This window comes from Leptosomus discolor, chromosome 4, assembly GCF_034619465.1.
Source record: "Leptosomus discolor isolate bLepDis1 chromosome 4, bLepDis1.hap2, whole genome shotgun sequence".
Taxonomy (NCBI): domain Eukaryota; kingdom Metazoa; phylum Chordata; class Aves; order Leptosomiformes; family Leptosomidae; genus Leptosomus; species Leptosomus discolor.
In genome coordinates, this window is record NC_141394.1 from 33,078,900 (window position 1) to 33,090,527 (window position 11,628).

The following is an 11,628-nucleotide window of genomic DNA, read 5'->3' on the forward strand; positions in this document are numbered from 1 at the left end:
GAATCTCTTAGAAGTAATTGAACTATTCACAAGGAATTGCATGGAAAAAAAAGGTCAAGAAAATGGCTTCTTTTGATCCCAATGCAACAACACATACTTGAAGACTTCAGTGATATTAGCCCTCAAAAGCTTTTAAAGATATGCATGTGCTTAGAGCCTTCCTGGCTAGTTACATGGTTGTAAAATAAATATATATATATACACACACATACACATTTAAGAGACTTATTGTCCATGCTGGCGTTTATTACCTTCCTCCAATGCTCATGCCTCATATTAAGGTTGAAAACGGCTGTCTAGAAGTGTCACTGTAAATAAGAGAAAACAGGGCCCTGTTCTCTGATAATCCAGATTTCTGGACAGTGTTGCAGAGAAGCCCTGCATTTCAGAACATTATGAATTAGCAAGTACCAAGTGCAGCAGCAACTTTTAAATCTTGTGCCTAAAAATTTGGCAAAAAAATTCAAACACAACCAGTTCATCGGTGTACTTTGGAGAAATTGCACTGAGCAGAGTGTTTCTGCTCCAGTTTTTAGTCTATTCCAGCTAAATGGTACAGAGCTGATGTCAGGAAAACATCAGCAGCACCAGTCCTTTTACAATCAATCATAGCCCACATTTGGGCCATTGAAAAACTGATCTGAGCGTATTGATATCACTGTACAAGCATTTGAGGTCTTGAATTCAGCCATTAGAGAGAGCTGTTGAGCAGCATCTGTTGAGAGAATATTTTGCGTTTTACGTTGGCACTCTGTATGCAGCCAGGTGTATTTGTAGGGAAACTTAGAGGATGGTGGGTATGCTTTAGGCAGTGTGCATAGTGACTGTAAGTAGGTTTTATTTACGTCGGAATACATAAAGTAAACAAAGCAACAGGTTGCTAAGAACCTCAGGTATTTTTTCACTCAGTTTTGTTGCCCTGTGTCTCCTTAACCAGTCTGAGTTGTTGGTCACAGTTTCTCTGACACGCGTTGAGTATGGGGTGTCTTACTGGTGGTCTTCTGGTGTCCTGTATTGCTTAGCGATTAAAGTGCTTGCTCTGCCTATCCACTTTCCGTGTCTGTTCCTCAGTGCATGTGGTGAAAGGAGGTGCCTGGTTGTGAGATGGGAAGCAGTAACCTATTCTGTTATGGGGGTGCTATGTCCCTCTCTCTAGGAGGAAGAGGAGGGGTCCGAGGAGGACAGCAATGTGAAGCCAGATTTCACAATTACCATGAAAACAGATTTCAACGTGCGTAGCTTCTTGGATCAACTAGAAGATGATGCTGACGGCTTTGTTTCTCCGGTGGATGATAAGATGCCATCTAGGAGCAGTCAGGATATGGGGCTTTCAAATCTCCATGAAGCATCCATGTATGTTGAATTCACAGGCAACTTCAAAAAGTTGTTTCTTGCTAAGATAGCATTTTATTTGTCAGAGAAGGGCCTACATTTTTTTTTTTTCCGTTTATGATCAGAGTCAGAAGTTTTTGCGGTTTATCTTTAAATGCAATAGACCCTCATATGAAAGGGTTTGGGAAGAAACTGCCTTGTCCTCATAGTGATACTTCTGTATCTTTGGATTCTAGCACTAAATAGTTGCCCCCGTTTGCCAGCGGCAAGCCTTTATCATGAAAACAACCCTGTACTCTACAAGGTTTTTCAGGTGTTAGAGAGGTCAAGTTGAACGAGCTTTGCTGCTTTGAAGCACCTAGGTCTTATGCAAACACACGTGGGTCATAGCCTTAAGTCATGACCGTTGACTCTTTGTCCTATAAAAGTCACCAAAGCCAGACCTATCTTCAGCAAGTAAGCTTCATAGAAGTTAGTGGTGAGTTGTGAAATGCACATTTGGCCTCCTTAGAGGCTTCAGCTGAAGTGTATGATTGTTTTGCTGAACTAAATCCAGGGAGGTTTTTGTTGCAAGTAACATCAGGTTGCCAGAGCTTCTTGCAGGAGCAGCTTCATTGCTTGGCATATGTACCACCATACACTTGCAGATTTAGTATATGTTTCCTGTTATAATTGTGTATATGTGTATAATCTTCTTTGTATTTAAACCCAACAGCCCTGAACTCCTAGAGCAGCTCCAAGAAGTCAGGGAAGAGAAAAAGCGAATCAGAAAAAAATTGAGAGACTTTGAAGATAATTTTTTCCGACAAAATGGAAGGTAATAATTTCTCAGCTGCCTCTCTTGTCTCTCTGTCCTTCAGCTCAAAGACCTCCAAATATGAAAAGCTTCCTGAATTCACTATTAAATATTTCTTCATCATCATCAGTATTTCACCCACATTCATTACAGTTGCCCATTAAAATGAATTACTTCCCTCTGCCATCCCCACCCCCTGCCTCCAAAGAACTTCAGGGACCGCAGCCTCTTTGAAAACCTTGTCTTAGGATAAGCAGGGGGAATCGAAAGTACAGATTGTGAAAATGCAGCTGCCTCTAGCACAGCTGACAGGAACGGTGGAATGATGGAATAATTGGGGGGTTTTCCTAATGATGCATGTTTAGATTTCTGTCCTCTTCTTGCTTGTCTGTGAGGTATTCAGACACTAGTTTAACAAGTGTTTGTGCTTTAGTGTAGCTGGGTTTGTCAGCTACACTTTGTTTTCAGAAGGTGTCCCTCATTAATGAGCTGATGAATGTTTTAATATATTTATACTCTTAAATTATCTTGTTAGTATTGTACCACCAGCCATCATCCTTAGAGGTTCTTGTAAGATCGCTGAAAACTTAAAAGTTTCACGTAAGCTAAGAGAAACCTCATCAGATACCATCTTCCTTTTCACAAGTGTGCCTGTTCACAGAAGTGATGTGGTGCCAAGCCAGGACAAGCTGTATTTTATTTTGCCGTGCCAGCAGGCTGACATTCAGATGGCTCCTGAAGTGTTTTTCAGCTGTTGTATAGCGGCTGGCGATTTCAGCAGGGCATGCTTTGAGTAAGGTTTTGGATTTGGAACCATGTGATTGTGTTCAGCCTCAATGTGCAAGCATCCTACACTTCATTGGAGCAGTTTGTTTGCCCCTTTTTTGTTTTATTTTTTTTCTCTCAAAGGATAAACGTTTTGGGTTTGTTGCCTGGTGGGGAGTGGAAGAGAGGAACTGCTTTGTAGGTCTTGGTGGACAGAGGGAGGCTGCTGAGGGAAGACGTCCTGTTAGAGAAATCCTCATGATCTGCTTTCACTCCTATAGGAACGTGCAGAAAGAAGACCGCACTCCTATGGCTGAAGAATACAATGAGTACAAGCAGATGAAGGCCAAGCTGAGGCTGCTGGAGGTCCTGATCAGTAAAAGAGATATTAGCTCCAAGATCATGTAAAGGACAAGATTGTTTTTGCCAATAAACAAAGAGGAGAGAGCACCAAATGGACAAATGCATGAAGCAGATGCAGCAAGAACCTGGCTGGGGAGAGCTGAGCAGCTCCCTGGGAACTGAAGGGCCATTTCCAGAGGCGGGAGGGCGAGTACAGGTGGCTTTCCGTCGCTCTCCACACTTGCTGTTGCCCACTTTTTCTCCAGGCCTGATGCCCAAAATGGAGTTTGACAGTGTAGGAGACGTGATGCTGTGCTCAGTGACTTCACTGAAGGGATCCTTCTGTTTTGATTTGCTTACAGATCCTGTAATATTTAGAATATCAAAGCCAGCCATGCTATTCTTTTTTCCCAGGATATCATAGTGAGAGGCAAAGTAGGAAGAGTAGTGATTAAATCATGAAGTAGCTTCTACTTTAGTTTGACAGACAAGTGCCCTGACTGACCTCATATGAAGGCACAGGTCAGATAGCGCCAAGACTGTTCTCTTGTAGCTTCAGTAAGGATTTGCTCAGACTTTTGACCTGGCTATTTGGAGTCCGGCATCTTTTGTTGCTCTAGGTAAATGCTGTAAGAATCTCTGGTCATCACCTGGAGCTGGGGTGAGTTAGTTACAGTTTTGCCTGGGCTTGAGTTGGGTTTTCTACCCACTTTTTTGATGGCAAATTCAACTGAAGTAGAAGAAAGTACTTGCATCTCTTTGGGATAGCAAAGATGATGATCCGTGCAGCAAGGTTCTTGCTGGCTTGTTCTGCTGGGAAGGAGATTGTGACCATGTGTAGGCAACTGGGAGGAAAAGAGGTTTTAAAAGCTTTAAGTCAGAATCCCTTGGGATTTTGGTAGCTGATGGGTTAAATGTCTGGTATCAATTATCTGAAAGATACCTGTAACACCCACCCCGTTAGTACATGTGCTTCATCATCTGATACAGGTGTTAAGAGCCCAAGCTGAACGGTCCATGTGGGTGTCACACGTACTCTCTAGCCTAAATTTTGTCCTTTTATGTACACCGTTGATCAGACCAAGCGGGTTGCAGCGTGATGCTGTGATGGTGGCAACAGAGGATGGTCTTTTCTTCCCGGTGTGTATAGGTGGTACAGCAGCACAGAGGGTCCTGGGGGGAACTGAAAGCATAGAGCCAGAGGCTTGTGTGCACCAACTCCTATCTGCCCCGAGCCAGGGCTCGACCATGATGTCCCAGGGAGAGCATTTCTGTAATGCTTGCTTTTGTGTTCTTCCCCCCGGGAGCTAAAGTGCAGAAGCCAAATGGCTGAGATCACACACAGTGCCAGTTGTCATAGCCAGGCCTCACACCAGTCACACCAGAGGAGGCAAGAAATGGAACCCCAGAACAGCTTCTCCCCCTTCCTTCTTTATGTGGCCAAGTGGGCTCACAAATAGATATATTTGGGTTGTGGTACTGAAGAGTTACCCCATCCCACTTGCTGAATGTGCTATGTTAATTCTTGCCAAAACTCATGCTGAGGGTGTTTTGGTCTCTTCAGGGTCCCATAAGCACTTCAAAAGGCAGCCTTCTCCCAGTGGGTTCGCACATGCCTGTTACTGGGTCTGGGTGGGTAAGGCAGAGATGTGTGGGTGTTAGTGAAAGCACTTAGGAGGGGGACTCCCAGGTTGGTGGTGATTGGGTTTTTCTTTTTACTGATTGCAGAATTGCCCTTTCTGTATAAAATCAGCGAAGACTGAATTTCATATTTCCAAGGAGTCCAGAGGACTTCTGTGCCAACCTGGGGCTTGGCTTTTCAGAGATGCTGAGTTCTGTCACTTGGGAGATGAGGGTCTCTGCCTCTGCAAAACTGATCCTTTGAGTGTGTTAACAGAGCTGACAAACGGGCTCGAAAACTGCTTTTGAAGATGTTTGACTGGAAGGGAAGCCTGACCAGGGTAAACCACGCTCTGAACAGAGGGCAGCCCGGGCAAACAGAGCTGTGCCTTTGACCTTCAGCCTGCTCTTGTGGGCTCTTCCTCCCAGAGCCCCTAGTCAGCTCTCCCTGGTTATTTTAGATACAGCACCTGAGCCAAACTGGCTGCAGGGTCACTCTGCTAGTAGAAGTGGGAGGAGAAAGGACGTTGGATTACGAAAAACTGCTTAGCGCTGGACCAGTTTGGTACCGTTCCGGCCCAGTTCAGCAAAGCGAAAGCACGCGCCTCGAGCTGGTCTGCGTTTGGAGTTTTGTTGGATTACAATGGACTAAAGCTTGGATGTGTTCCTGAATCTGGGCCTAGATGTCTTTGTATGGACAAGAGAAGCAGTTTCTGCCCTTTCTTCGTAGTCAAACATTTTTCCAGTGGGCCAAGGCTTCCCAGGAGTCGTTTTTTTCTGCTTATTTTTAAAAGCCTGTTTGCACTGTGTATGGGTAAATTTTCAGTTTTGCCCCTGACAAATCTTGATAAATGATATGTAGGGAACAGTCCATTTTATTTTTAAACTGATGAGATTGTAGCATTTTCTGATGCTTAGTTAGCGCTGTTTACATGGTATATTGCTAGAATTTCAGATAGTTTATATGAAATGTAAGTACAATTATGCACTTTAGAGAGTTTATATTTTTGAACTTTGAAAGCTAAAAGTAACAAAACCTGTTAACTGAGATTGTACATTAAAAGAAAAAAAACCCACGCCTATCCATCTCTCTTTTTAAACTGTTCTGTTCAAGTCTTTCCCTGCGGGAAAAAAAAACAAAAACAAAAACCATACAAACAAACAAGCCATCACCAGCCTAGTTGCAGAGGGAACTGCTAGGAAAGACCATCGCGGAGATGTGAATTTTAAAAATCCGGTACTGGGAAGACACATACAAATGCTCAACTTTCTGTCCTGGATTTGCAGATGCTGTGACTCCCTCTCCCAAGCCTGCACAGGAGGAGGGCTCCAAGACCCAAGCACTAAAATGTTGTCTTTGTATCTCCCATGGATGATTTGACTTCGCACTAACCACAAATAGCCAGAAATTATGTTTGCCCTGCTACACTCCTCTAAGTCAACCCAAGCAACATCTTGTGTTTTGTTTGATGATTTGTCTATGCCAACACCAATGATTATTGACTGGAGAACGTTAAATACAAGACTGTGTTTTTAAAAGGTGTGAAGTACTGTACAAAAATCTACTTTATGTGATATAAATAAGCTGTTAGTATAAGACAACCTGTTTCCATGTCACTAGAACAAACTGACTGCTGTAGGGTGGCAGTATGGTCTGTTGGGCTTCCCATCCACGGGGGCCATTTCAGGCACGCATGTCTGTGTTACCACACCATGGTGTAATAAATGCGTTTTATTTAAATCATGCTGCTGAGCGGGTTCTGGACAAAATAAGATTGCAAGAGTTAAAGATAGAGGAAAACTTGTCATTCTTACAAGTTGCATTTGGTTATATTCTGTTTACTCCCGAGTAGACAGTCAAATAATGGATGTTTATGTTAAAGGCAGTGAAATTAAAGCATCTTTATCTTTTAATCGTTCTGCTACATCAGTTATTCCTGGTATGTGCAAGTATCAGAGGGTAAATGCTGCCTCCTCCAGCCTGAGGTGCTTCCCGAGTCCTCTTTGGAGATGTTTGCGAATCGGTGGTTCGCCAGGGCTTGGAACTGCCAAGGCGGGAGCCAGGCTGTAGCCCGTGGCTGTCCCTGTGGTGCCCGGAGGCGAAGCTCGCCCTGTTCTGGGGCTGGCCCAGGGCTGGGGTTGAAGGGATGGCTGGTCAGGGCCATCACAGGGCTGTGCTGCAGCCCTTGCCACTGGTGGCCCTTGCTGGCCGGGGGCAGCTGTGCAGAAGCACGGATGCCAGAGGCTGGGCACCCCGTGGGGCTTTGGTCAGGTGTGAGACCAGCTGACGCTCGGTGTACATACAGGGTGCGGGTTGTGCTTCAGCTTGTTCTTCAGATTACTGTGGCTTCGCTGTTTCTGTTTCATGTCTCTGGGGGAAGGATCCGAGGACTTCTGGCTGTTGGGGAGGGAATTTGGGTCCAGGCTGGTTTCTGTATGCCAAGGCGCAGGAGGAGATTTTGCTGGCTTGCGTGCGGATGGGGAAGTTAATTTTGCATTTGAAAACTGTAACAAGTGGCACATTTGTCGACCCTCTAGTCTGGGGTGACTCGGTGGCAATGGTGGCTCACTTCCTTCCTGTCTCTGGATGCTGCCGTATTCCTGAAGGGCAAAAAGACCCTTTTCCTAGTGGGTACACTTACAAAATGCCTTCTGGTTTGGCAGAAGAGGCTGATTCCAGCAATATCCCCTGCATGTGTTAGGAGAAGTGCTCTCAGCACCAGGAGGAGCAGCAGGACCAAAGCGACACCCGGGCTGTGCACCTGATGCCTCGTGCGCTGGGTTTCAGGGTTGTGCACAGGGAAGTGATATGGTTCATTCACCCTTGGGAAACAGGCCAGTGGTTCACATGCATGGCCCGTGCCGGAGCCTGACCCTGTAGCCACTGGAGTTAAGAGCCAGCTCCCTGCTGACGCCAGCGGGAGGACAACCCTCAGTTGAGGCACGCACTCGGTACGGTTACCAGCATGTGCCAGGGCTCAGCTCTCCCAAGCCCTTTGCCGTGCGGTTTGTGATACTGGTCTGACCATAAAACTTACATGTATAGAGAGGAATCTCTCCCAACAGCCGAGTCACCTAAATGCTTGTCTCTCTCCTCTGAAGAGCAACTGCTTTTATTTCCTGCCTCTGTGCTCCCTGCTTTAGGAGGGGGTGAGCTGTATTAATGCTAAATCCAATGCCATTCTGGTAAACAAATCCCCCCAATCCTGTGGGGATTCAGGGGGAGAGGAGAACTCTTTCTGCAGGGGATTTCCTCTGCAAACATTTGAACAATGCATGAAACCAACTGTTTTCCAGCCATCGAATGGTAAACGGAGAGTGCAAGTACTGAAAGAAAAGCTAGGGAGCCTAGTTTCAGTAAGGACAGTGGGTGAAATCCTGGCCCTACTGAAAGCAAGTCTTGCTGTTGGTTTTGCGATAGTGCTTAACCACACTTCAGCATGTCTTTGAGCTTTTTTTTCTTTTAAGAAAGAAGTAATGAAGTTAGCCCAACCCCAGCTGGCGGTGATGAACTCCTCCTCTTCCTTACCACTTTTTAGAAAAAAAAAAAAAAAGGTGGAGGGAACTGAAATTGTCACAGTCTGAGTCAAAAAGAAATTTTGCTCTGAATTCAGTACCTGAGAAAGTACAAAGCAACCCCCAGTTGGTAGATGGGGCACAAGTGGGGCAGAGTGGGCCTGGTGTATCATACGAGCTTACTTAATTTTGCTAATGTTCATAGCCTGCACTGGCTACATCAGCTAGACCAAGCAGTGATGCAAAACGAGAGCAAGCCTCCTGGTCTCCACCAGGGGGTACGACGGTGTCGTGGGCTTTGCCCATTGCAGAGTGCGGTGTCAGAGGCCCTTCGCTTGGGAGGGGAGACAGGGAAATGGGCTGTGCGTGTCCCACCGTGACCAGCCCACCGCCACCCCTAGGTCTCTTGGTGCCCCACATTAAGAAGTGTCGTGGAAAAAAAACTTGTAACAAGCTCTTGCCCTTGGCGATGGGCCTGGATCAGCAGCTCCAGCTACTGCAGGGGCGGCCGAGTTGCACCAAGCGGTGCGGCCACTCGCAGCAGCACGGGGTGTCACACACTTCCTGGACCGTGTGTGTGCAGCGTGATCCTTGGGCCCCCCTTTGGACACCTGCATGCAGTGGTGACCCAGCTCCTCCTATATGTGTATGCACAGACATCAAACAAGATAAGTTATGCAAATAATGTGGTGTATATCAAATGTTTGAGTTGAAGTGCAGAAGCCAGGAGGGGTGGGGGTGGGTGGGTGCCTGACAAAAAAAATTATAATAATCACTTTTTTTTTCAAATGGCATTTCCTGTATAAAAGCAACTAGGTAACTCTGTCATGCAGACAGTACAAGCCACAGCTAACGAAACCTTAGCTTTGCTTGGGTCTACGTTTATATACTTATGTAAGCAAGTTTAATTTGAATCTACAGTAGCTTTTTTTAACATTAAACTGATCAACAAACATGATGTGTACATTTTGTATAAAACTAGAAAATAAAAACCAATTTTTATTCCTTATTTATAGCACATTACTTCTGTGATGCTGCTGAGGGTGGCGTAGCTCAGCACGCAAGTGGCTGGGCAACAGCAACCACCCTGCCCTTGTCCCGGCAGCCCTGAGCCAGCCCCTTGCTCATCTTGCCAAAAAAAAGAGAGAAGTGGGGCTGACCTGTCATTCCCCTCCCCCTGCCTTAGGTTAAACACTACATTGCCCCAAGATGCGGTGGCCAGGCAGGGCCTGAGTTGAGGGTACAGACACGGGTGCTCAGCTCACAGGGCCCTCAGCAGCCCTGGCCACATCTTCCTTAGCTGAAAGGAGAGATGTGTGTGTACATGGGCATGGCATAGAACTATGTCTATCCATACAGTTTGCATGTATATTTTATATATTAAAAAGTATACACACTTAGCTGTATATTCTGTATAATATGCACACACATTACAGCTACAATAATACAACACATACATACAATCCACTACATGCACAATACGCTCTATATACAAAATACATAGTCTATATACACTATTATACAACTATACATAGATCTTACACACATATACAATACAGATCCCACAGTAAAGTATATATATTATATTGTGTTTACAGAGAGAATATATAGGGTATGTGCATCTACCTATACGTAAATATCCATCCAGCTACACATACATCTGTGCAATATATATGTCTACTGATACTGCCCATGGAGGCAGGGAAGTATTTTATTTTGTTCTTAAATAAATTTGCTGATGATGGAAAATTCCTCTTCGTGTCTGGCATCTGAGCAGTGCCACCGTTTGCCACCGAACACTCGCCGCTGCCACAACAGCCGTTTCCCCAGCTGCCTGACTGAGTTTCGAGTCAAGCCTTTTCGTTTCGCTTCAGCTTGCCTGTCTTGCTGCCATAACACAAATACTTTGAATACATATGTTTAGTTTGATAAGCTTTCATTGTTGGTATAACATATACAGTACCATAAGTAACATTAATTACAAATTATGTTGCAAATATATATGTGTATATGTTTATTTTTTTATATATACATATATACACACACAAACATATATAAACAACGCCCACATGGTACCTCATCAGTAATCCCACCAAGATGCCATGTGTTTACAGACACAGCTAAAGGAAAGCGAGCAGCACCCTTCCTTCATAAGCTTAGGAAAGTTGAGGCCATAAGCCCACGTGATGGGAATTGTGTATTAAGCCGGTAAATTAACTATATTTGCACATGCTAATGATGTCCCATGATGCTGGGGAGCTGGACAAGCACCATGGGGCCACATTACTGCTGGCTGAATCCCCAGGCTGCAGCTGACAAGCAGGTGCTGAGCACCCCCTCCCCAGGCCCATTTTGGGGTGAGAGGGTGGGGGTTCCCCGAGCAGAGTGGCGACACACACACACACACACACTCTCTCTCTCTGTCTCTGTGTCTCTCTCTCTCTCTCTCTCTCTGTCTCTCTCTGTCTCTCTCTCTCTTTCTCTCTCTCTCTCTCTCTCTCTCTGTCTCTCTGTCTCTCTCTCCCTCTGCAAGTGTCTGGTACTGCTGCCCCAGCTCCCACGCACACAGGCCCCTCGTTAATTAATAACATATTAGTTAATGAACAACCAGCGCCGAGGCTAGTCCGATGTAGAGCAGACGCACGCGGTACTGCAGGGCTGCCATGGCCTCGCTGCCTCCAGCACCCAGCCGTGGACCCAGGCACCTTGGGGTGCTGGGATCACAGGGCCCCTGAGGCCATTGTCCTGCAGGGCCAGGCAGGAGAGGCCACGGGCTGGAGGAGCTTCGGTGGCCTTCAGCGCCATGAGGAAAGGCGCTGCTGCACGCCCTGCTGCCTGCGAGGTGGGACGACACGTGGCGAAACACCCGTGGTGTGGGGATGAAGGGACAGGGATGGAATTCCCAGCTCTTCCACAGAGGACTTGCCTGACTTCGGCTGAGCCAGGACAGGCAGATAAAACTCCTGCTCTGCCTGTGGAGACAGCAATGTCCCCTAGGGCTGGGACTGCACCCTGCCCTGCTCTCATTTAGCAACCAGCACACCGGGCTGAACCCAGGTGAGGAAGGGGAAGGGCAGCACTTGATTGAAGCAAGCAACAAGGGGACAGCCTGAGGGGCTCACCAGCAGCGGGGCCAAGGCAGAGGGAAGCAGCACCCTTCTTCCCGATGCTCAGAGGTAGGGCGAGACTAGCAGGAGAGGCAGAGTGGGCTGCAGCAGCCCCTCCTTTGCTTCCTGACACAAAGGCAGCCACTCAAG

General features: G+C 46.3%; 1 protein-coding gene across 1 annotated transcript in view; it reads left to right on the top strand.

Annotated features, from left to right (window-relative positions):
- Positions 1 to 6,769, top strand: part of FAM13A (family with sequence similarity 13 member A) — a 131,886-nt gene extending 125,117 nt beyond the window's left edge. The window contains exons 21-23 of the mRNA XM_086464422.1: positions 1,157 to 1,353; positions 2,048 to 2,149; positions 3,175 to 6,769. Coding sequence (XP_086320548.1) covers positions 1,157 to 1,353; positions 2,048 to 2,149; positions 3,175 to 3,301 — 426 coding nt within the window. The 3' untranslated portion in view covers positions 3,302 to 6,769. The remainder of the gene's footprint in view (positions 1 to 1,156; positions 1,354 to 2,047; positions 2,150 to 3,174) is intronic.
- The last annotated feature ends 4,859 nt before the right edge of the window (positions 6,770 to 11,628 follow it).